At 44.1% G+C, this 26,500-nt stretch overlaps 1 protein-coding gene across 1 annotated transcript in view; it reads left to right on the forward strand.

Annotated features, from left to right (window-relative positions):
- Positions 1-24,372, forward strand: part of WLS (Wnt ligand secretion mediator) — a 98,669-nt gene extending 74,297 nt beyond the window's left edge. Inside the window, exons 6-12 of the mRNA XM_008690733.2 lie at positions 427-595; positions 1,976-2,073; positions 2,431-2,494; positions 4,419-4,562; positions 5,766-5,849; positions 12,930-13,083; positions 23,525-24,372. Coding sequence (XP_008688955.1) covers positions 427-595; positions 1,976-2,073; positions 2,431-2,494; positions 4,419-4,562; positions 5,766-5,849; positions 12,930-13,083; positions 23,525-23,634 — 823 coding nt within the window. The 3' untranslated portion in view covers positions 23,635-24,372. The remainder of the gene's footprint in view (positions 1-426; positions 596-1,975; positions 2,074-2,430; positions 2,495-4,418; positions 4,563-5,765; positions 5,850-12,929; positions 13,084-23,524) is intronic.
- The last annotated feature ends 2,128 nt before the right edge of the window (positions 24,373-26,500 follow it).

Raw genomic sequence — 26,500 nt, forward strand, 5'->3', positions numbered from 1 at the left:
TAGGGCAGTAGGGGAAAAGCAAAACAAAAACTAAACAAGCAGCTAAAGGAAATGGTATTTCTCATTGTTTGGAGTAATTTCTTACTGAAACAAACATGCTTATACAATTCATAGTCACTGAGGAGGATATCATCATCATAATAATAATCATGAGTGTTCTTAATGATCAGGTTAATAGTTACCTGAATAGGTAAAATAGGATAATTATGTTCAGTGAGGTCTATTTTTTAAGGCAAAGGAGGGGAAAATCGTGTAGGAAACTCTTAATCTAATGTGGTACTAAGCAACTGATCATATGGCTTCAGTCTCAGTATATAACATCTCAGTTCCCCAAACTGGGTGGTGGTTTTGTTTTGTTTTGTTTTGTTTTGAAAATCTGCCTCCCGGATGAATAAAATGGTTTTCCTTCTATCTTCTCATGATCAGAGTCATCTTTGCCCTTGGGATTTCCATGACTTTTATCAATATCCCAGTGGAATGGTTTTCCATTGGATTTGACTGGACCTGGATGCTGCTGTTCGGCGACATCCGACAGGGCATCTTCTATGCGATGCTCCTCTCCTTCTGGATCATCTTCTGTGGCGAGCACATGATGGTAAGAGCCCCCTGAGGAAGGAAGGGACTAGATCGGCTAGTGGCTGCAGGACCGAGCTCTGGAGTCAGAACACCGGTTCACATTCTAACTCCACCACTTGTTAGCCAGCCAAGTGGCCTCCGGCAAGTGACTTTCTGGCTCAGAATCTCTGGTTTCTCATCTGTAAAATGGATTTTAAAGGCCTGGTGTATAGGGTTTTTGTGAGATTTAAGTGAGCTAATGTGAGTATTTCACAGAACATAAACACACAAATGTCAGTGATTATTACTGTTTCTTCTGCTTTGGCTTCAGCTCCGCTTGTCCCCAGGACCAAGGTAACCCCCAGAGAATGTGGGTCTGGCTCTTTCCAGCTGGCAGTTTGTCCAGGTGGCCTAGTAACCCCTGTTACCCTGGAATACTGACCTCCCTTGTCTCAGTTTGCCCAGACATCAAATCCTATTTCAGGAGGGGTTGAAGGTACCATGGATAAAAATAAGAATGGTGCAGTCATCATGTTGTGGCTAAGGTGATATGCCAGCTGGAGCTTGGTCCTCCTCAGGCCATCAGCTTTGTAGGAGTGGACTGTTTTTAAACTCCACTAGGGTTTGATCATTGCTTCTGAAGTCTTGCAGCCCTTCTAGGAGAGCAGTGAGAGGAGAGAGAGGTGTTTGCTGATGGCTGGGGTACCTGGGGTAGGCATGAGGGGTCCTGCAGCGGTGCTGCACTGAGAGCCTTTGGCAGCAGGGCTAGGAGTGTGGGGGACTCAGGGCCAGCAGCAGCCCAGCCAGCCGCAGTGGAGGGCCAGAGTGGATTTGTGTGGACTGTCCCACCCACCTGGTCTCCAGCCTGGGTGCTGAGATTTGTCTTCTGCCTTTCCCCATTTTCTCGCTCTGCATTCCTTCATTTTCTGTCTCTTAGTGTCTTTGTATATCTACCAAGATGAACCGCTCTTGTTTTTAATGGAGATAGGGAGAACATATGTCTATTTTCCTAACCATGAGAGATATTGATATATCTCTTGACATATTTTAATGCCTTAAAGTCTTTATTTTGTCCTCTGGGGATCACCCGCCCGAACAACACAAGCCATAGGTCACATAGGAATTTAATTCAGAATGAGTTGTTTTGCAGACCACAGAACTTCCACTGCTGAGGGTACAAGGCCTTTCTTTGTGTTCCCATAGCATCCTGTTCTTATGGCTGTGAGAGCCCCTATGGATGGGCTGATAAAAAATGAGCTCCTTTGGAACAGAGATTTTTATCTTACTCCTTCTCGTATGCCTTGAGTCCAGCATGATGCTTGGTATACAAAGGTGGTCAGCAGGATTGTTGGAATGACTGACTTAACTGTAGAATTGCTTTGCTCTCCGTGATGTCATTTCTCATTTTGGTTTCCCTCAGGATCAGCATGAGCGGAATCACATAGCAGGGTACTGGAAGCAAGTCGGACCAATTGCTGTTGGCTCTTTCTGCCTCTTCATATTTGACATGTGTGAGAGGTGAGCAGGTGCCTTTGGGATCCTGGGCTGAAATGTGCATCCCCGTGTCCACCCCAGCTCCTTGGGAGGAGGATTCAAAAAGAGGAAGGGTGGTTGGGGAGCCTGTGGGATGGAAGCACTAGATGTAGTCACATCCACAGATAAGGATTGGGCTGAAATCAAAGACAAAGTTCTTTCTAGATGAAAAATATTTGTGCTGGTCCTATCCTTCAAACTGTTTCTCTTTAAGTCTATGAACTTTTCTTAGTCTAAACACAGCCCCCACCCTTCTGGCTGAGAAGCAGAGGATGTGTAAAAAGGAAAGTTCCCCATTGCCTCTGTATTAATTGTATCTTTCCATCTCGTTTTTCTTTGTAGAGGGGTACAACTCACGAATCCCTTCTACAGTATCTGGACTACAGATGTCGGAACAGAGCTGGCCGTATCCTTCCTTGATGGCTTCGGGGTTTCATTTCTTCCCATAGCCCAGATCATTTTCTAAGTCCTGCTAATGTTCTTCATGTGTGCTCAGCCAGAGCTTTGATCCTCACACCAATGATAATGGCACAATTAAGGGAAATAATAAGAAGAATTAATGGTTGCTTTTAAGCCCGGTGAGAGCAGGCAAAACGAGGAAGGTGCAGCGTATCCCCATGGCAGAGGGATCCGAGTTGCTTGTCTTACCGCAGCCTGTCCAAATGATCTATTATACACTTGTTTACCGCAGACTCAAGCATGACTAGCTTTTCCCTGGAGCCAGCAGGTTCATCTCTGGGCCCCTGTCGGAGATCCTGTTTCTGAAGTCCTCTGTGTGCGAGACTTCTTACAGTGACCTTGGTGTGCCAGCGTAGCACGCTGCTGCTATTCATTTCTGAGACCACATGGAGATAAGGCTAAGGTGATTAGTTCCAGAGGAGTTGTCGAGGCTTCTGGTTGGTTGGCATAAACTCTCTGAGTCATCTTCATGAAGCAGAAGCGACAGTCTTAGCTTATCCCCTTTACGATGCTGGATTTAAATATTTTATCTTCCTGAATAATATGTTAAGTGCTTTGGGAGAAAAAGACTGTCCTCTGTAGTGGAGAGAAAGGCTGAAGTTGTATTATTTCTTGATGAATAATATCTTGTTATGTGCTGCTAAATATACTTTGGCCATGATGTTCGTATGGGCTTCTTAGTATCACAAGAACTTTGTGAGCAAACTGATTCGGTAGTATCATTACCTTAAAGATGAGAGAGTTGAGCTCTCCCCTATTCCTGTCCTTCCTCCCGAAAATGTTAGCTGTACAACACGGGAAGTACTTACAACGCTAAGTCTACTTCAGCCCTTTCATTGTACATGTATGTTGAAGGTCCAGGGAGGCAAATAAAATGTCAAGGACTGTAGCAAAAAACTATATTCCCTTCATTCTGGGGTACTGTTGGCTTTAGGAAAGAAGGAGAAACTGCATTAAATATATTATTTAGTGAACTATACACACCGAGTTCACACTTGTTAAAATACCTTAAAATATGCAACTTGGGGTAGAGTTGTCGCAGAAAGGACTTAGGTTCAGGTCACCTGCCTCCTCATCCAGCTCAGTGTACCCCAGGCCTTGGTGATTCTCAAGCTGAGCATTCAAGATGGGTCTCAGAGTTGCCCTGATCAGTTTCAAAGTGTATACTGCCCTCATCCTCATTTCTCACCTTTTCCATCTGTCCTTCTGCTCTCTGTTCCATTTGCCAGTATTTTTCTTGTGGTGACAGAAAATTGCAAACAGAACTTTATCTCTGGTTTTACTTCAAGGCCTTCCGTCCCATGCCCAGCATCCTTTGCAGTTGCTATTCCCAACCCCCATGTGATCACCTCCTGCTTCCACGGTGTCTCAGTCTCCTAAAAATCCAAGGACTAGCCCACTGGTTCTCAAACATGATTATACTTGGTTTCCTTGCTCTTGGAAAGTCTGATTCTATAGATCTGCCATGGAACCTGGGTTATATTGTAACTCTTCTGGTTATTTTAACGTAGCATTCTACCTGATCAGTCATTTGCAAACAATACCCAGTATTAAAGCGCTTTTCAAATGTATTATACATACCGATCTCCTGGGAAGCTTGTTAAGAGGCAGATTCTGATTCAGTAGGTGGGCCCTGAAGTCTGCATTTCTAATAAGCAAGACTCTATTCCTCTTCTCACTTGCCTCAGAAAGCAACTTGGAACATTCCACTCTGTTGTACTTCTGTGTCTGGAGATCTCTATTGCTGGCTTTAGAATGCCAGGTTTTAATATTTTATCCCCGTTTGGAGACCATGGGTGTCGTTGCCAACCGAGCTGAGAAGTGTTTGTGTCGTCAGCGAGCCTGCCCTTTCCTTCACTGGAAACCATCAGATGGCCTTCATCATTGTGGCCGGTATCTGCCTCTGCCTCTACTTCCTGTTTCTGTGCTTCATGGTGTTTCAAGTGTTTCGGAACATCAGTGGGAAGCAGTCCAGCCTGCCGGCCATGAGCAAAGTCCGGCGGTTGCACTACGAGGTGAGCAGACCTTCAGGCTCGTGTGGTGTAAACACACACCACACACCGACATCTGGAGACGAGAAGCCTTTATTTCAGATACACGTGGAGAGAGTCTCCTGTCACGTAGGATCTCTGGGCAAAATAAGAGGCTAAATCTGGCTGTGAGACACAGGTAGCCGGCTCCTGCAGATCTTGGAGTTCTCTGTGGTATATCCGTCTTTCTGTCCTCGGACGGGTGAGCTTGTTCAGCAGGTTCTTCGGCTTTGATGGGATGTGGGTGATACCAGATGGGAGATTTGACTAGGGTGGAATCAGGGCTTTGGCTGGGGTGAGGCTTTAGGTAAGGTTTCCTTGCCGAGAATCAGCCTGGAGCTGGGGCTTCAGCCCAGGTGATCTGATTTTTAGACGCTAAGAGACCACATTTCCCCTAAAATATCCAGCAGGTGATCAAATAGAATTCAGTAATTTCTGTTTATAGATTATGTGCCGTATTCAAGAGAAAACACTCAGCATCCTCCAATCTCTAATGCAGGCAACACATTCTTAATTTTTCAAGGATCTGTTGGACTCATGCCTAAGTGGCTGTCCTTGGAGACATGGGCCTAATTCCTCTTGTGAAAAGAAACAGAAACTGCAGAACGCCAGGGTTTTTATATGCAGTGGATCTGCACGTAAGAGCCCCTGCATAAGAGGTGTTTCTCCCTGAAACACGGGTTCTCTGAAATCCTGCTCTCAGCGAACCCTGGGCACTTTCTGAAGCTTTGCCTGTCTCCAGAGCTGGAGTGACACATGAGAAAATTCAACCAAATCCACTTCATGTTGATTAATATGCACATTTCTTTTTGTTCACTGGAGCAGAATTTTATTACAACCGCAGAAAACTTGGATTTGGTGACTTTGAACCCTTGCAGAGAAGCATAACCAGCTTAGCAGGGAAATTAGCAGCCTCACAACGTGCTGTGAATATAATTTCCCAGGCTCTGGTATCACTGTTTCATGAGAGATAAGAACATAAGAAATATTTGGCCCAATAAATTTTTCAACCGCCTTCACCTCTGCAGGAGAAATGTTACTATGTGAAATGATTTTACTAGTCCCTCTTAGGGATTTTGTTTTATAGAATTTTTTTTTAATTGGTTTTTTACAGATTTAAATATATTGAGAAAAGGATTAGTGCTAGCCAGGAGAGTGGTAAACTACTCTTTCTCTCCTTCCTAATAGGGGCTGATTTTCAGGTTCAAGTTCCTCATGCTGATCACCTTGGCCTGTGCTGCTATGACTGTCATTTTCTTCATCGTTAGTCAGGTAAGTGGGCCCTGAACGGTCAGGGTGAGAATGCCCCTGGAGGGGTGCCTCCACTCTGCACAGAAAATTCTAGAGAGCTGCTGAGGAAGGAGCAGGGAGGCTGGTTAGCTCCTCAAGCCATGTTTTTTAAGGTTGTTCCACTCTGGGACTTAACCACCTGGCCAGAGGTGGATGGAATTTTCCCTTTCCACACAGCCTCGTAGGAGGAAGAAAGTTGCTACATAAATTAAGAGCCTGCAGCCAGATTGAAGGGCACTTATTTGATTCACTTGAGAGAATACACTTTTTCAGCCCTATAGCAGAACACCAACAAGCAAGTATTAGTTTGACTTGATCTTTATCTCGCATGAACATAGATCCTTTTACAGTCCATCAGCCATTCTTTGTAATAATTATATTGCCACTGAAACATGAAATACAATTCAGAAGTCCCCTTGACAGAATCTTACCTTTCTGCTGGTTATTTCCAAAACTCAAAATTTTGCTGTACTTGAAAACCTCAATAGTGGTAATAATTTTACAATGTTGGCAACTGGCTTTGGAAAGTGGAGAGAACTGTTTAAATCTGACAGACAACCTATCTGCCATTCATTTGAGCTTCACAAAAATCCTGTCAGTAAGTGGGGAGGTAGGGGTTGTCATCTCAGTTGCTAGGATATGAAATCGAATGGCTTTAGAGACATTTCCCATTTGTGCTGTTTTCCAGCTGGGTGGGATGGTGGATGGATTACTTAACAGTTCTAAGGTTTAGTTTTCTTATCTGTAGAATGCATGTAATAATAGTACCGCCACAAAAGATGGCCGTAAGGACCACAGGAAGTAATGCTTGCAAAGTGATTTGCAGAGTGCCTGGCACATCGTGGGCAGGAACAGGTGTGCTCTTGTAAGTAACAAGAGGAGTGAATGTTGTACGAAAGGACATTCAGTAAGTTAGGGACCAGAACCCAGACTTTTTGACTTTTTTTTTTTGCCAACTGTTCTGTCATCCTTGTATTTGGCCAAAACTAAGAATGTTAGTAGTGCAGATGGAGCTTTAGGACTGGACTTGTCTCATTGTGCTGGCTCATTTTCTTCTAGTAGAGGGGCTGCTGTGCTTTTTTTGTACCATAGACCCTCTGGGCAACTTGCTGAAGGCTATGGGCCTCTTCTTTGAATGTTTTTAAATGAGTAAAATACTTTGGATTTCAAAGATATTTGCAATTATACATGTTACAGATGTTACAGACATGTATCTGTAATTGTGATTGCTATGAAAATGTCGTGATTTTATGGGTAACAAAATATACAGGTAGTGCTAATGCTAATATTAATAGGACTTTGTTTTCTACATTCGTAATTGAAAGAAATGGTAACTTTCAGTTAAAGACTGGTGAAAATAAAGATACAGTTTTTCTCATTCCAATTCATGGACCCTTGAACTTGATGCAAGGACACCCAAGGGTGCCTCTGAGCCACGTTAGGGGCCCCTAGAGCCATGTGGGCTCTGCCCACTGGGCAGCATGAGTGTTGCTGTTGAAGGCTGACATGAGTGTGGAAAACAAACAAAACAAATAATACATATCTGTCTTCGAAAGTTCTGCTTCCCACATCTGCTATGACCTACACCAGCGCTGTTTCTATCAGACTGTTTATAAAACTGAGGAAACTTCAGTTGCCACTCCAAATGCAGTAACATATTTCAAATTCTGAATGAGTTTTTTATTCACCCAGCTGAGGCTCAAACAAGGGTATCCGAGGGCTGACTTATCCTTTGGCTGATTCCTTCATGTGACCCAAGTGTCCAGTCCTCCAGGGCCTCGGTAATGTGCTGGGACACTTCATGTGGCCAGTTGGGTGAGTCTGGGAGAGCAGGGCGCACTGCTTGGACAAACAGACGCTTCAAGTAAGCTGGGCTGAGGAATGAAGGCAATCCCAGATAGTTCTCAGGAGGGCAGAAACAAAGGGCACTTTTGGTCTTAACACGTGTCTCTGCCACCTCAGAAAGCTGCCGCCACGCTCCCACAGCCCCATGCCGCTTACTCACCTGGCTCTGCAGAGAGTCCCTTCCACCTAAGTCAGGAAGGGAAAGCTAGCTCATCTTTAAGGCAGCCACATGTTGCCTGAATTTAGCCTTGTCTATGTTACATCGGGCACCATTTTCAAGCAAGGGAGGCCAGTTCTTCCAAGGAGCAGAGTTTGTGGCTTTTCTTTGGAGAAAAAGATTAATATTCCATTGCCCCAGTATTTTCTAACACGGCTCCAGCCTGTGGCTGGCTTTTTATATCTGCCACAGCGACAGTCAGCCCGGAGTGGATTTCAACTCCAAGGGGGTAGCAGCGAGTTCTTTTGGATTCCATTAGCTCCTCACATTCCTCCTGCTGGGTTATTTTTTTAAGGTTTATTTATAGATATCTAAGACGTTTTCAGGCATAATTCTCAATGTCCCAGGTACTGTACTAATATAGTCATCAGAGGATTTATTTTTTAATGTCATTTTGGAATGTCTCAGCAATGAGCTCACCTGAAAGAAAACCTATTGGGTAACTTTTTGAAATAGATCCCAGCCTTAGGTAAAAGGAATGTATTAAAACTCCCATTATACTCTTGGGCTTGCTGAGAGAGCTTGCATTTAAGCCCCATGAAATATAATGCGAGGGGATCTCGCCAGGATATTGAAGCTCTGAGGCCAGGAATGAAGGGCCCACAGGAAGCTGTGGAATGCAGTGACCTTGAGGCTTTGTAGCTGGGTCCTGAGGGGCAGTCTTTTAATGCCTGCCATTTTAATGGCCTCAGTCATAGCAACCGAGAGATGGTACATCACAGTCTGGTATTTTAGCCCCTTCCCTCTGGAAAAGAAAGAGGCGTTCCGTTTAGAGGTGGCGGGCAGTAGGGAACAGAAGTGCAATGCAGGGGAGAAGGTCACCAACCTTCACTAAGGGGACCCCCAGGTGCCTGACATTCAGGTCAAGCCACATGCAGCAAACTCCCAGAGAGCCTGTCCCCAGCTCTTTTTTGTGTGTGTGATCACTTCATTCTGTTACTCACAGAGGAAATGTTTCCAGTAAGAGAGCCTGTGTCTGGGATTTGGAAATCTTGTTGTTAAGTGGAATGTTGGTTGTCAAGACTACTGGGTGTAAAGGGATTTGACCTTCACTTGGCTCCAGGGGTATAATTGGGTGGTTTCACACAAAAGTAAATTGTTCAAATGTTAAATCAGGAAAAACAGGGACTTTTAGAAATAAGACTTATGCAGAGGGAAGATGATTTTCTTTTTTTTCTTTTTTCTTTTTTGGTTGGGGCTATCTGATTTTTTCCTGGGAGTTAAAGTGGGGTGACTGTCACCTCACTGCTTTGGCGTTCATAAGATTTCGCATTGACAAGGCCTGCTCTGTTGAGGCTGCTTACTGTGGTTCATGTTGGTGGGAACATGCTCAGAACTCAGGAGGTCCCAGGCGGGAATAACTGAGAGAGGAGACGGGCACGCACCCACAGTCGAGTGACTCTCTGTATACAGCTCGTTTGTGCAAACTCAACTCTTTGCTCTCAGCAGGAAATAATACATTTAAGGATTACAAATTAAATAGTATGGGTAATTTTGCAACCTCATGCTAAACAAGGTCTAGGCATCTCATAACAAACCTGAGATGGGAGCATGAATCTGCTAGTTCCTCAGACCATCTGAGCACCTGTGTACCCTTCATGGTATGAGCATCTCATTTCAGTGGTTCTATTGTAAAGTTGTATTTTGCATATATATCCAGTTTCAAATACCATACGTTACTATGTCTAGGATATATAGTACATCTGTATTACTCTATGGATTTGAATATGCAAACCTGTGTGTGTGTGTGTGTGTGTGTGTGGTTAATTAAGTGAATTTTCAAAGGAAATTTGATCTTCCACAATAGTTGCTTCATATGTTAACTTAATAGACTCACCACTGTTTAAGATAATATTCCTACTCTCATAGTACATAATGGTTAAGAATACCTTCTTTTGGAGTCAGAGCCATGACTTTCTGTCTAAGCGATCTTGGGTAAGGTAATGTACTTCACTGAGGCACAGTTTTCCCCTGTTGGGGAAATATTACCTGCCAACCTCCTAAAGTTGGGTAGAAATATTGGGTGTTGGGTGGAACTATTACCTGCCAACCTCATAAAGTTGTTAGTAAGACTAAATAATATCTTCCATGTAAATAAAGTTCTTACTGTAGTGCTTGCCATATTAGGATTGAATAAATGTTAACTATCATTACCCTTATTATTTTGAAAAGTCTTAGTTTTGCCAATATCTGCATTAGAGAGCAATATTTAAGTGAAATAATACTTATTAACCATTGGCTTACTTTTAAGTACAATTATCATTCTTTACTATGGAATGCAGTATTTTCTCTTTACTTTGCCATTAGATATTTCCTTTGAGTGGCTGTTTCTATCCTCCCTTTCTTTCTTTCTTTCTTTTTTTTTTTTTTAAAGATTTTATTTATTTATTTGACAGAGAGAGAGACAGCCAGCGGGAGAGGGAACACAAGCAGGGGGAATGGGAGAGAAAGAGGCTGGCTCCTAGCAGAGCAGGGAACCTGATGAGGGGCTCCATCCCAGGACTCTGGGATCACGCCCTGAGCTGAAGGCAGACGTTTAATGACTGAGCCACCCAGGTGCCCCTCTATCCTCCCTTTCTACCTCCATGTACTTGCACTGGCATTCCTGCACATGCCTGTACTTCTGTCCATATTCATTCAACAAACATCCATCTGTCGAATACCATTGTGAACCAGGTGTACAGGTTGGCGTTTCCTTAAATTGTTCATGCCAGGCCCAACAAGAATCAATTTCAGCAAAATTCAGTCCTGAGTATCCCCAGCTTATGTCATAGGAAGGAGGGTCTCTTGCAGAAGAGAGACCTATTGAGGGGCTACTGCCTTAACAGAGTAGAATAAAATTACAGCTGCCTTACTCCATCGTATGTGTAGTTCACCCAGCCCCGCCTCCCCTCCTTCCTTGCATACAGAACGGTTCCCTTTGTTATGACAGCAGGTACATATATTTCCAGGAATTATCTTAAGACTTCCTCTCCTCTTCCATTATATGCATTAAGATCATCTTAAGTGTGCCCTAAGTACTATAATTTTTATAAAGTTAGGGTATTCTGTTCTTTAAGAAGAGTGACATTTGGAGACATTTCTAAGAAGTTCTAAGTAGCTTGAAAGCTCATACATTGTTCTAAAATCAGTAATGGTTATGAAATTCTTCTTTGCCAAAAACTATTCCTGAGCACATCGTATCAAGTGAATTATTTCTGAAAATAAGAGTTCGTGATAGTAGTTTACACATCACAAAAATGAAAAATTATGTATTACCAAGGCCAAACTAAAATTGGTAAGTCTGCAATTAGTTAAACTAATTAACTGACACTCCAGGTCTTTCAAAAGGAAACACCTGTACTTACAGTTTTATTATGCCTGGGGCCCCAGTGGGTCATGGGCTATAAAGGTGTCAGGTGAATATAGACCCATTGCCTCATGAACAAGAGGTGAAATCCACCTGCTTGTTAAAGTCATTAACATTTAGATATAACTTACCATCTTACACTTTAGCTCTAGAAGGGGCTGCTAGAGATGGTTTACATAACCCAGTCTCATTAAGTTCTCACAGGGACATTTGTCCAGTATTCTTCTATACTCCCATTTAAGATTTCCTGTAGCAAGCAGAAGTGGTCAGAATCATTTCACTGATCTCAGAACTGGCACAAATTTTTAGTCCCTTGGCTCAATAGTTCTGTTTACAGCTCTTAGTGTAATCCATACGTCATCAGACAGCCCTCAAAACAATGATCAAGTCATTAACATAGGAAAAACAGCCTCAAAACATTCCTGGAGAATTGTAAAGGGTGTGAAAGCTTCATAATTACCTTCATGAGTGACATTATATGGACATAAGATTTATTGTTTATTGTCTTAGGAAATTTCTAGAAACATTTTTACTTAATTCTCCTCAGTAACCCTGCAAGTTTCTATTTTGTACTTTTTTTTTTTTTTAAGATTTTATTTATTCACTTGAGAGAGGGCGAGCAAGCAAGAGACAGAGCACAAGCGGGGGAGGGGGCAGAGGGAGAGGGAGCAGCAGGCTCCCTGCTGAGCAGGAACCCCCAACTTGGAACTCCATCCCAGGACCCCGGGATCGTGACCTGAGCTGAAGACAGATGGTTAACCGACTGAGCCACCCAGGTGCCCCTCTATTTTGTACTTAAACAAACTGTAGTTCAGAGTCTTAATCTTCTCTTACAGTAAACAGAAAATGAGTGGTGGAGTCTGCATTTGAATCCTGGTCTCTGGCTCCAAGCCTGTGTCTTTTCTGCTTCCCCACACTGGCCCACTAAGGAAGGCTGCTCTTTCATTTGCTTATTTAATCAGCCTGTTTTCACTGAGCCACTGTGCGGCATCAGGCACCAAAGGTCTATGGCAGTAAACAAGTCAGAAGTGGTCTCTGCCTGCAGGGAGTTCACATCTAGCTGGGAAGACAGACCGCAGAGAAGGAGTTGTAGTTGTGGATAAGTGGGAGACTCAAACTCAATTTCTTTAAGTTAGGGATAACTATGTACTGTTATTTAAGAGATACTCCCTGGGTGATTCTGATGTGCAGCCAACATGAGAACCACTGACTTTGTACCTGACACACAGTAAACCCTAAATGAACCTAATTCATACTAGTATGAACCTAAATTCATACTAGTATGATTTAGATTTAAAAAGGCGTCCTAGGGGTGCCTGGCTGGCTCAATCGGTTAAGCATCTGCCTTTGGCTCAGGTCAGCATCCTAGGGTCCTGGGATGGAGCCCTGCATGCATTAGGCTCCCTGCTCAGCAGGGAGTCTGCTTCTCTTCTCCCTCTGCCCCTTCCCCCACTCATGCTCCCTCTCTCTCACTCCCTCTCTTTCTCAAATAAGTAAATAAAAAAATCGAAAAAAGAAAAAAAAGGAGTCTTACACGGCCCTTTACTTTTCCCCTACATAGAAGACATTTGGTTTTTGTGTTGGTTGGTTCCTGTCTCGGTGTTATGTTTCTTCTTGGTTCCAATTGAATGTTACTGTCCTTTTTCCATAGGTGACTGAAGGCCATTGGAAGTGGGGCGGCGTCACAGTCCAAGTGAACAGTGCCTTTTTCACAGGCATTTATGGGATGTGGAACCTGTATGTCTTTGCTTTGATGTTCCTATATGCGCCATCCCATAAGAACTATGGGGAAGACCAGTCCAATGGTGAGTTTCAGTCTCTTCAGCAGAGTTTTATTCAGAATAATTTGGCTTCAGTCTCTTCACGATCCACTTAGGAAAGGCTCTGGGTTCCCAGCACAAGGCAGATATTTCTTTAAGTCGTTGTCTCTTTTTTTAAACCCTCAGACATTGAGAATATTGCATTCTAGTCTGAAATAGGTGCCAGTTTTAGTATAAAACTTAAATTTGCTTTCCTCACTTTTTTGAGCAAAATTGACTCTCGGAGATTATGCTGTATTTATTCTTCTGATTTGAGAAGCATGATCTTAAGATAACAGGTGGAATGGGACTGGGTTCTGAGAGTTGAATATCGAGCTGGCCTCATTTTTTCCGTGCAAATTCTTGTGCAAGGCTGTTGACGTGTGTCCAGACCAATAGCTATTCAGCTGTTCCCATGGTCATCTTCTCCTTAAGTGCCTTTGATGCTATAAGGAGAGTTTGGGAACTTAGCCAGTCTGGCGATTTTGTAGATGATAAAGAACTAAGACCCAGAGAAGGGAAGTGCTCGCCTGGGGTGTCTCTATCAGCCATGGCAGAGGGAAATGACTGTCACTGCTCTAGGCCATGCTCTTAACTTGGAATAGGTGGCCTGGTAACAACAGCAGATCTGATAGCTCCTTTTTCTTTGACAACTCAGTCCCGCACTATTTGGGTCCACCCTTACTTTGCCTTCTCTTTTTCACACCTGCCACGTTCTTGCTACTCCCCAAGTATTTGATGCTCTTTCTCAAATCAGAGCCAGTGCCCTTCACTGCCTTGGAACAGAGACCAGAGCTTTAAGGTCTGCATGTCAGCTGTGGCACAATGGGTGGGCCTTGCTCACAGGAAGTGCTTACCATGTGTGTGTTGAATGAATAGATTCATACCCTGGGTCCATTTGGGCCTAACAAAACCCTACCCATCTTCTGGGCTCATTCAAAATGCTTCTTCTTTCTTGAAACCTATTCCTGATCACCCTAGTTGGAACCCAGCAAACTATATTCAATAGAATATTGTTGCCATGGGATATTGATAAGTTTTAGTAGTCAAACAAATTTGAGAACCATTGGGTTTTTAATTGGCATTAATGAGGTTTTTACTGTAAGACATCTTAATGCCTTTAATACATTAATTTTTACTACAGGTCTTTTTAAATGGATGGGAGTAACAGTGTTTCCCCAAATTATTAAATCATTTGGCCCTGGACCCCTTTTTCCAAGCATTCCTTTTTTTTTTTTTTTTTTTTTTTTGAAATAGTGTTCTAGGAAACAGGCCTGGGGAAACATGATTATACTTTTCACATAACACTTGCTGTATAAATGTGGTCGATGGGTTTGCCCATGTCTTCTCTCTCCTGTTGGAATACTGACTCCTTAAGAGCAAGGACAGGTTCTTAAGGGTGCTTTGAAAGTGTTGATTGAATTAATGCTTTAGAAATAGGAGTTCTAGATTAGTTTTCTTTTTTATTTTTTTTTTTAAAGATTTTATTTATTTATTTGACAGAGATAGAGACAGCCAGCAAGAGACGGAACACAAGCAGGGGGAGTGGGAGAGGAAGAAGCAGGCTCATAGCGGAGGAGCCTGACGTGGGGCTCGATCCCATAACGCCGGGATCACGCCCTGAGCCGAAGGCAGACGCTTAACCGCTGTGCCACCCAGGCGCCCCTAGATTAGTTTTCATATTTCACAAATGAGCCAATGATCTTGAGAGTTGGGATTAAAAGGAGGGGGTGATGACATGAGAGATAGCGTGTGGGAAGTGAAGGGCATCTCTGTTGAGGGTTGGGGCTGTAGATGATTCTCAGCCACCATCCACCTCCAGTACTATACTTGCCATTCTGTGTAAGAGTGTCCTTCAGGCCTGTCTTCCTTCCTACTCCTTGGCTCGTTACACTCAGCGTGGGAAATGGTGGCACGTAGCCTCTCAAACAGTGGACCTCCATAACACCAGCAGGAAGGGATTCTGGGCCTGTGAACAAGAATCTTGATTTCATTTCTTGGTCATCCTGTTGGACTTTGACAGAAACCACATGGACGTGTCCTTGACCTGAGAGTGTTAAGCAGGAACCCAGTAGGTGAAGTTTCTGCCTTCCAGGGAAGTACCCCATAAAGCAGTTGCTGGACTTCCCGGGAAGTTGGAATGATACTGCTAATGGGTAATAGTTACTGCATACCGACCATGTACTAGAGTGCTTTCTGTAAACTGTTCTGGTGTTTTTTGTTATGTGACTACTGGCACGCTGCTTAACCCCTGCGCACCACTTCTCCCAGTTGTGTGATCTCTTAAAGTCTTTTAGGACCATGAAATTCTGTGGTTCTCTTTCTTCCCTTTGGCAAAGAAGAGCAGCTCCTGTCATAAAGTGGCAGCTCAGGGGGTGATTCTGTCACAGGTAAGGGGTTTCCCAACAGTGGTGAGAATTTGCCCATCCTAGCCCATCGTTTTAGGCATGTGGGAAGCCAGAGCTGTGGCCAGCCCTGCAGAGACAGGCTGACTGCCTCCCACCCTCTTGGGCCAGAGGATTGATTTGCAAGCCAGGTATTAGGTAGCTCCCCCTAGGGCTTTTGAGGCTGCTGAGCAGCCACCCTCTGAGGCTTGAAACCTTGCAGGTGAGAATAGCACTTATCTGTTCCTACCAGATTTTTTTTCTTTTTTTTTGGTTGAAGGCAGCTTGACCTGTAATTTCACAGAAAGCTCAAAAGCTAGTTCTCACCAGGAGGTCATATCCCCCAAATCCCTTGCCAGAAGTATTCCTGTTTGTTTGAGAATTGTCAGTATGACTGGGAGGTGCCACTGGCATTTAGTGGCCAGATTCTAAGGATGCTGAGTGTCCTGCAGTGAGCAGAACAGTCCCCATTTAGTAGAGAATTGTCCATCCTAAAACGCCAATAGGGCCCTTGTCGAAAAACATTCTTCAAGCAGTTAAGTGGGCAGACTCTTCTGGGACCCTGTTCTGATCATAAACACGAGTCACACAACTTAGCAGCTCTGTGATGGTAACATGATCGGCTGTGACTTCACAGCAGCCTGTGAGCCCCACCAGCTTGCTGTGTCCTTCCATTCCCACATGGTGCTGTGACCTTGTGCCTTTGGAAAGAGCTTTTCCACGTTGGGTTCTCTGATCATGGTCCTTCTCTGCTCTCCTTCACTTTTCATCTCTTCATCTGCCGCCTGACCACACGGTATCTCCCAGGGGTTATGGAGCGTCTGCCAAGATTTTGCAGCTCCTTGGGAAGAGCTAGTTTGAAATATTACATGGAAACGTGGCAAATGAACTCCTAGGGGGATACGCTGTATTTTTAAATTCTCTGGGTCTCTGGATGACATCCCTTCTCCTCCCCCAGTCTTCCCATGCTCCTTTTCCTTTGTCATGGAAAGTTTTTATTTTTAAGTTGGCTTGGGCTCCCCCGCTCCCTTGCTTTTAAGGTCCAGAGCCAAGAATTCAGATCTCTTGCTATGGAGAATGAATCCCAGGTGTGTGGTGCTTCTTGCCTTCGTGAGATGGATCCTGGATGGACCTCCGGAAAAAGCTCCTTTCCAGGAACTTGGCAGGTGGTTTCTGATGCAGCCGAAGGGGATAAGGAAAGAGAAAGAACATTGAGAGGGGTTGTTTTGTTTGGACGTGGAGAGAGATGCCAAGAAGTGTCAGGAGGGAGTGGGTAGGAAGAAAATGAAAGCAGAGGGCATAGACTTTGGCTTCTCCCTTTTGGTCAAGGAATGGACTGAGAGAAACAAAGAAGATGGCAGGTTCTAGAAAGGCTTGCTTTCCAAAGAGCATTTTTTCTTATACATCTGTTTCTCTTTTATTGTGTAGATCAGAAAGTGACCCTTGGAAATGAACCACTGAGTACCTCAGTACTTAGCACCCTGTCAGGTTTGATCAGATGGAGTGACATGAAGCCCAAAGGAGGGACTCTTAGGGAGTTAGTAACCTGGTCTGAGAGACAAGCTTCCCTGGGTGCCTCTTGAAACTCAGGACATGGCAGAACAGCTCCAGGCCGGAACACTTTCATGTTTTTAGCAGCTGATTGATGCTGCAAAGGTGTGGAGCTCTGGGTTCCATCTTGGTTGGAAGCTCTTGGTTGATTTACCATAGCTGGCAATATAAATGTTCTCATGTCAGTTATTTCATATACACACATATATGTATGTGTATACAAATATGTGTATATCTTTAATCATGGTATGTGTATATGTGTGTGTACATATATGTATAGACACCTATACAAACAGAAATACAATTTGTTTTAATTTAGCAAAGATATTTTAGACCTCTTTCTTTTAAGGACCATTCACATTTTCTGCCCAGCTCCTGCTGCCTTCTCATTAAAGTTGTTCTTTTTACCTGTTTCCGTAAGCAATTTGTGAATCATTCTGGATGTCTTCCCAGGCAGACACGAATTGCAGCAGGCTGATGTTAACCTTAGGTTGGAATGAAGGCAGCATCTCCCAGGAGTTCAGCATCGATGCTCTGCACACACAACGAACTGTCCCAACCCCCTCAGCCACCATTTCATGTGGAAAAAAAGTTGGAGCTGCTCACGAAGTCAGACAAGTCTTATCATAGCTTTCATTTTTGTGTTCTTTCGTCTATAGAATTCTTGTCAGAAGGTTTTAGAAAAAAACCTGAGAAACGGAATTCCTGACTAGATGACTATGACGAAGGGAACAGGAGACACTCTAATTGCCAACTGGTTCCTTTCTATTTCTATTCACACTAAATGTCTTCTGTCTGACACACTCATTTTGCTGGAAGCCACAGCAGCAACCCCGGGTCCCATGTCTTGGTAGCTCGCTACCACGCTGTGTCAGTTTTACTGCCAGAGGCTTCTAAGGTCTCCTGCTGCTTGTTTCACAGGAAAGGTGGCTTTGGCTTTTGTTGCTTCAATAAATGTTTGGTTTGAGTCATGAGGCTTTGACAGTGGCTGCCTTTTATTGAGGCCTTTCCCCTGGTTGCATGTTAGATGACCCACCCATGGCTAGCCTGGCTTCTTGATGTCTGTGAGCAGTGTCGGAAGTGGTCTTACCACCAGGGCTGGACTCAGACTCTGAAGTGGGTCTCAAATCCTCTTCCCATTTCCTAATGAAGATGGGAAGCAGGTGACAAGCCATCACCAGCCTAGCACCGCCTGCTCTGCTGTATGGAGTTGGGCACTTCCTGTATCCTGCCTCTCCCAGGGCTGCTGTCCGTCCAGTGTCCTGATCTTTTCTTTCCCAGGCAAAATAAATCATTTTTTCTGACTCTTCGAGTAACTGTCACCCCACTACAATAGGAGGTACCTCAGTCGCCTTCTTGGGAGTAACTTTCTGCTTCCTAAAAAGGCTGCTATTGCAGATACCACAGACTGAGAGGCTTAAACAGCAGAAGTTTATGTCTTTTCTCACAGTTCTGAAGGCTAGAAGTCCACAAAGTTTCAGCAGGATTGGTTTCTTCTGAGGCTTCTTTCCTTGACTTGTAGATGGTCATCTTCTCTCTGTGTGTCTCTCTATCCTAATCTCCTTTTCTTATAAGGACATATGTCATATTGGATTAGAGGCCACCCCTGTGACCTCATGTTAACTTCCTTACCTCTTTAAAGGCCTTATCTCCACATGCAGTCACATTCTGAGGTACTGGGAATTAGGAGTTCAACAAATAAATTTTGGGAGGCTCTAATTAAGCCTATAACATTAAGTTTTCACTCAAAATGTCTAGGTTTTATTGTGTCCACCCTCTTGCAATTGCCTGGTACTCAGTATCTGGAGGTACTTTAGAGGTAGGTGGGGAATGGCTCACCCCACGCCTGGTATAAACTACCTAAATGATTGAAAGCGACTACGAGATGGCTGGATCCAGGCCACCGTGCCCCATCCCCTGGAAGGGGTCACAAAGGCCAAGCCATCCCAAGGCACTCTTATTTTCCAGCCAAGGGTTTGTCCCTAAGCCCCCATGGGGAACATGAGTGCTGCCGCGCTGGTCTGGACCTAGCCATGTGCAGTGGAGCCGGGAGGACCTGGATTGACCTGTACCAGGGTGCTCTTTGCAGGTGTTTTCATGAGCACTTATCCCTATCAGATACTGCAGTGGTTATTTACATTCTTTGAAAAAAAATTTTTTAGGATTTTTAAAAATCTGTCCACCTTTTTTTAAGATTTTATTTTTTTGCAAGAAAGAGAGAGAGAGAGAGAGAGCGTGAGCAGGGTGGGAGGAATAGAGGGAGAGGGAGAAGCAGACTCCATTCTGGGACCCTGGGATCATGACCTGAGCTGAAGGCAGATGCTTAACTGACTGAGCCACCCAGGCACGCCCTACTGTCCACTTTATTTTTAACACCCAAAATGTAGGAAGGACATAACCTTAGAGTAAACCATAGTCCTTTCCATGGAAATAGTTTAGCTTTACAAATACTGTACTCTCCTTATTTTTCTCATTCTGCCATGAACCAGGCTGGACTTTATTACAGAGAGTTACCATTTGAACTTAGCTTTGAAAGTGAGTAGAAGGTTGGTTGGTATGGGACTAGAGAAAATTCCACAGTGAGGAATGAAGTCAAGAGTGTTATAGAAAGAACATAAGCTTTGGAGGTAGACATAGATGGTTTGGAATCCTGGCTCCAATATGTACTGAGTATGACCTGAAGAAATACGAACTCATGGTATGGGAGCTTTCTGGCTTCCAGATATGGGTAATGGGGTGTTCATTTTCCTTAATGGTTGTGAGGACAGAATTAGGTAGCTCCATAATGTTCAAAGACTGCTGGTCTCCCAGATTCTGTGAAACAGTCTTGAAATCATCTTAGCAAGTTTTCTTTCCTTTTACTGCAGTAGTCACAGGTACACAAGGGATTGTCATTAAAATGCAGCCAGTATTAGGGCGCCTGGGTAGCGCAGTCGTTAAAGCGTCTGCCTTCGGCTCAGGGCGTGATCCCGGCGTTCTGGGATCGAGTCCCACATCGGGCTCCTCCGCTGGGAGCCTGCTTCTTCCTCTCTCACTCTCCTGCTGTGTTCCCTCTCTCCCTGGCTGTCTCTCTGTCACATAAATAAATAAAAAATCTTTAAAAAAAAATAAAATAAAATAAAATGCAGCCAGTATTAGGGAGCTGTGGTTGTTGCTGTCTCATTATAATGTAGTTTATATAGCTTTCTGTGTCTCCAGGATGCATTCCAGCCAGTTAAAATCTAGCAGCAAGCAGCTACATACCTGTGGATGCCATATCATAAATATGGATCCATTGACAGTCCTTAGTGATTAAATCCAATGCCAGAGATTAGTCTCATTTCACAACAGTTAGACAGAAACAAGCCCTTATCTCCTTGTTAATTAGCTGAGAGGAGCTGACACCATAAGCCGGGAAAGAGAGTTACTGCAAACTGAAGAATTCTTTCATTTACCTTTCTTAATTTTTTTTCCCATTTATTCTTCTCCTCTTCCCAACAAGAAACATACTACATTTTTGGAAAGGATTTTTTTGGGGGGGGGGGTTGTTTGTTTTTTTTGTTTTTTGTTTTTGTTTTTGTCTTAGAAAAGATTTTGAGCATGTCTGTGCACTGAGTAGCAGGAGCCAAGAGAGAGGGAGAATAACAGATGGAGCAAGACCTTGGCAGAAGTAGGGGTTGATGGAATTTGGAAAGAAATGGAGGGATCCCCACTCCTGCCATCTTACTGTATTCCCACATTCACCCCCTAAAGGGGGGGTGGGGAGAGAGTTGGCCTTCAAGGTACAATAAAACTACATGTGAATGAATCATACATTTGGCCAGCCAGGGTTCCAGTGGTCTGGGTCCTCATCCCAGCTCTGCTGGGAGCAAACTGGATCACATTAGAGAAATTAATTGCCATTTAAGCCTCAGTGTCTTCCTATCTTATAAAGAAATACAGGGCATGCTGAGCCCCTAATAGTGAATAGGGTAAATACTCATCAATAACAGCTCCCTTTACTACCCATGCACTGATAATTGTGTGCTATAAATTCCCTTTCATCAAATACAGAAGCAAAGTTAACATGCTGAACAACTCATCCACGTTATTGCATGTATATGTTTATGACCATAACACATTGCATGGGGACTCATCCTTTGCTGGCAGTCTCACTGGCTGTTAGAAACTAGCATGTTTACTAAGAGTCCACATAGCCTAAAGGTTTGACAGCCTGGATTCTGAAGCCTTATTGCTCTGGTTTGAATCCCATATAACAATTTACCAACCTGGCCCTTGGGCAAGTTACTTAACCAATTTGTGCCTTAGTTTTCTCATCAAAAGAATGGACATGATGACAGTAGTATTTCTATCAAAGCACTAGTATGACGATTAAATACATTAGTATTTGTAAAGTATTTAGAACGGCCATAAAGACCAGTATGGGATTCTCATTAAAATAAGGAAGCCAAAGTAATTTGGCTCAAGTGATCTGTAGGATCATACACATTTTTTAGGACATGCTAATGAGAGTCACATTTTAAGCTTAAAGAATTAGCATCTCGAGTTCAAAACCTGAGTAGAATTACATTCTAGTGTCTATTTTTAAGTCTTCAGTGAAAGGGATTCTTTAGGTAAACACTTGGAGGTGCTAATGGCTTTACTGGGGTGGTCAGGACTTTCTTTGAAATTTTAATGAGTCACAGAGACATCCACATCCTGACAGTCGCTTTGAAGTTTTGATGGCTCACCCAGATATGCAAATCCAGAACTAGCTTTGATGGAGAAATTTGAGGCCCAGGCATTGTGCTAGACTGAGGAGTGGGCTAGAAGTTGCAGCAGTGAGAATGCAAGCTGGTGACCTGGGAAAACTTGCTTGTTGTACAAATAATGGTTCAGTGTGGCCCCAGGGGCCCTGTGTAAGGCTTCTGCAGCCTTTGCGCCCCGTTGGTCTGTGCCCTGGCCCAAGGGAGGATAAAGCTGGACATGCCCAAGGCCGGGCTCATACCCCCTTTATTACTTGCTCTGCCCCCAGTCCTGTGGATTGGACCCTTGTGCAAATAGCCCCAAATACCATTAGCAGTCCTCTGCAACAGCTAATGACCCAGCTACTGAAAGTAGGAAGTCTCTCAGGTAGAGAGCCGCAGACTCAGCATTTAATAAGACTGATTCAGCCGCACAGCTGCTGAGAAATGGGTCTACGATGAAAAACTAGTCCACGCACATGTGAAGAGCACCAGCCACGCAGCCTGTGGGACCAGCGTGTGGGGTGACTCCTGGGGTTCTGAGACCAGGAGATGCATTGATGCCCAGCAGTTCTTAGACTAGTGACAAGACATTAGTTGGAAGCATAGGGCCAAAGCTTTCTTCTAAGTTTCAATCCCAGTTGAAAACTGCACTTATTTATTTAATTCTGTGCTTTTAACTAGGAAAAATTATATATTCTATAATAATATAATAAAATAGAAATAAATAAAAATAAATAATAATAATAAATAAATAATAATAAATAAAAATAATAAATAAATAAAAATAGAAATATAAAATATAAAAATCACAGACCTAACCCTGACCTTTCATTCTCCAGTACCTCTTTCTGCAAATCTGCAAGTCCATGCACCCCCCACAGACACAGTCTGAGAACAGTTAGAGCCTGATGTTTTCCATTTCCCTTTGCTAGTTATACATTCATTTAGTTTGTCTTATGGCAGGTAGAACACTTTAATTTACAGAAACTTATTTTTTTCTTGCTTGTGGAGAAAAGACTACATTATTCCATTTTAGCAGAGGAACACGTCTGTCACTGATGATGAGTCCAAAACACCGGTGTTGTACACAGAATCCTGGGGGCAGCAGAAAATTCAGAGCACATTTCTGGGACTTTTTTTCCAGAAGAAAACCCCTAAATGTTTCTAAATGTATTACATGCAGTACCCTGCCCAGTCTGTTGGTAAATATAGGCAGGTCTTGTTTGCCCTCGCATGGCGTAGCTGCTTTGTGAATTACTCACAGCGAGTGTGTACGTGCCTCCCTCCCCATCCCTGGGGAGGCATGTTGTGCTGGCTTAGCCCACAGCACAGGCCTTGGAGTCAGACTTTCCTTCCCTGGCTTAGTTCCTGGCCCGGTCCTGTGTCTGCCCCTCTACCTGGGGCAGTGTCCTTACTTCCCTCCCTGTTTCCTCATCTCTAAAGCTGCCCGATCACAGCGCCCACCTGGGGTGGCTCTTGTGAGGATTAACTACGATTACATATAAAGCATGAAGAACAGCGTCAGGGACCGAGTAAGCTCTCATTAAATGTTAATAATGACTACAAATGATAGAAGCATTATGCTGACTCCTCTGTCATTAATATCTCTTCTCTGAGAGACAGGAATGCTATGTAAGTACTGCAGAGTCTGAGTGAAGGGGTGCGCGTTGGCCCAGGTGTTTGTGCCCTGGTGGTGTCTAGAAGCTCGGATGGGGATGAGGGCTGGTGTTGGGCAGTTGTTGCTGAGGCGAGTTCCAGCTTGCTTCTTCCTCCTTGCACCCGTCTAACACCAAAACCCTGTTTCAGGTGACCTGGGTGTCCACAGTGGGGAAGAACTCCAGCTCACCACCACCATCACCCATGTGGACGGACCCACTGAGATCTACAAGTTGACCCGCAAGGAGGCCCAGGAGTAAGAGGCTGCAACACCTGGCTGGGACGGTCCCCCACATTCCAGCCCCTCTAACTAAAGTGGGGAGTGTGCCAGAGAGAGCTCAGGCGCAGACGAATGCTTGAGGCTCCTAGCTGTGATTTTTCTGGACCAGCAGCATAGACGTTTGTCAGTTCGCCTTCTGACTGTAGCTCTCGGAGGATGATTCCTGCGGCCACTAATGCGTTGTGTATGATAACAAAACCTCTGATATGACACATTTTCTGTGATCATTGTTAATTAGTGACATAGTAACATCTGTAGCAGGTGGTTAGTAAACCTCATGTGTTGGGGGTGTTCTCCTTGGGGGATGGTTTGGGCCAGATGGGGTCTATATGGAGTGGAATATTTGACTCTTTTTCCTGTTTTAGATTCTAGGATAGGTTTTAACATCTTTGCAGGCCAGGATAGGCTGGTTCATAGTCTTCTCAAACCTAGTCTGTGACCACTTGATGTTTTTTTTTCTATTTATATCACCAAGTAGCCTATTGAGTTAATATTTAAGTTGTCAATAGATATGTGTCCCTATTTTTTACGGCATAATATAAAATAACTGAATTTCATGAGAAGGTCTATTACGCCAGGGGCATTTCAGCTTTGAAACCAAATCTGTACATTCAATACTAACCAGTCTGTTGGATGTGGGTTTTAAAAAATGTTTGCTAAACTACCCGAGTAGGATTTATTGTATTAAATGGCCTTTGGGTCTGAAAAGCTTTTTTAACCTCTTGCTTAAAATGTGTTTTCTTTTGATAAGATGCTTCCAAGAGCCTCCAAAAGTGTAGATCTGATCATTTAAATAAACTTGTATGTATATGCACATACGTATATACACACGTCCTCCGCCTCCTCCCCCAGCACACGTGCCCTCAGAATCTTCTCCCTGCCGAGTCTGTGGGGCGGGGAATGGCTGGGGAAATAGCTTTAGGAAAAACTAAAATATTTTGCTACCAAATCAGAGTGTTTGGGGGTGGCATCAATTTCTGGAAATAGGGTAATACTTTCTGTGCTAGGTAGGTGCTTAACCTCCCCAGGCTGGCAATGAGTGCTCACATGTATGGCCCCAAGGGTGGGGAAGAAAAGTTATAGGAGGTACAAGCAGACATCCGCCCCCTCCCGCACCCCCTTATTCTCACTTCCAAAGTAGCCTGTTTATCGTATTTTAACTCTGCCATCAGAGAGTCCACGTGGCACAGCAGAGAGAACGGGTACAGGATCGGACGTTAGAACGCACAGTTTCCTGTCATCACTAACGATGTGACCTTGTTGAAGCCTCCTGACCTGGCTGTTCCGTCGCCTACAAACTGGCATTCATAAACTTTGCTTCACGGGGTTGCGGTGCCAATTAAATGAGTTAAAGTATATGGAAATGCTTCTTAAGCTCTAAGCCATATAAATGTGTTCTTCCTGGAGTCGAGAGACCATTTTGTGAGTGTTTTTCACACACACATGGCTTCAGGTCTGGGGCGAAGCCGTGTAATTTACCCTGAGACTCAGCAGCCCCCCATCCTTTCTTGTCCTTGATTTTGGCTAAAGTCATGCTAAGCCATGATGGAAAGACACACTTTGGCTTTGGCTCTTCTCCCAGGCCTTTTCCTGTCCTGGTAAACACGTGATGTGATCCAGCGCTTTCAACATCTACTTTCTGATCAACCACCGCCATGCCAGGAAATCAGCGTAGCCTGTGCCTCGCAGTCGGGAAGGGACGGCGAACGTAAAACATGACTTGTGATCTCCTGTCCCAAAGGATGGAAGGAGAGCTGCTCCTAAGGAGATAGGAAAGGCCTGAAATAGGCCTTCAAGAGGTAAGATTTTACCAAGACCAAAGGGCAGAGGAAACTGCAGTCCAAAAATCATAGAGGAAGGGAAGAGCAGAGAACATTTGGATGAGGCCGGTCGTCAGGCCTGGCTGACACCTAGAAGGCGTGGAAACAGCAGAGGAACCCCATGTTCCTAAAGCCACAATGAGAAGGGTTTTGAATGCTGTGGTAAGAGCTGTAGGACCGAACCTTAAGGTGTCAAGCAGAGAAGCGATATGATCAGAATGACCACTGGAGCCTGGAGAAGCTGGGCGGGCTCAGCAAAGAGATTACCAAGGCCAGAACTAGGGCGACAGTAGAGGACATGGAGAGGAAGGGAGTTATTTGGAGATAAAACTGACATGGTTTGAGTTTCTCAGTGTGAGCCTCATGAAAATTAAGAGCAGAGTGAAATCTCAAGCAAGCCCTTGCTGGGTGAGGGAATAGTAAGGCCCTTGACAGAATTTGAGATTCCTAGAGATATGTCAGTGGGTCTATTACTTAAAGGTCTGTAAGTAGTAGAAGCCAACTCTAGCAACCTTAGCCAAAAGAGGAACTTCACTAAAACTTTCCTAGAGTATCTCATGGATCCATGGAAGAGTGGAATTAACCGGAAACATTAGCGACTGGGACAACTCTAAGAGACCCCAGCACCAGGAATTCATGGATCTCTCCCCTCGAGCTGTACCATTTACACCCAGTCCAAGTCTCTGGCTCACTTCAAAACTAGGAGGGGGTATGTGAGCAGCTCAGCCTCAGGCAGCCGCCCGACCCTTTGCCAATCAACTGTGTTCAGGAAATCGAGTCAAACGGCTGCTAGTGGCTCACCCTGCGGATTGGGGTCAGTTTCTAAAGAATCCATTTTGAGCTGGCACAATGGGCAAGACTGATGAACTTGGATTTGCCTGAGCTGAGTTTTAAAATCCATCTTCTGGAAGAATCGACAGGCTAACAATTAGAAACAGAGGTAAAGCAGAGCACTGGGGGTAGGAGGTTTGGCAGTCATTATGGAGAATAAGAAGTACAGCTGGAGCAGAGCCTCAGAGCTGCAGG

The sequence above is a fragment of the Ursus maritimus genome, unplaced genomic scaffold (assembly GCF_017311325.1).
Source record: "Ursus maritimus isolate PB19 unplaced genomic scaffold, ASM1731132v1 scaffold_12, whole genome shotgun sequence".
NCBI lineage: Eukaryota > Metazoa > Chordata > Mammalia > Carnivora > Ursidae > Ursus > Ursus maritimus.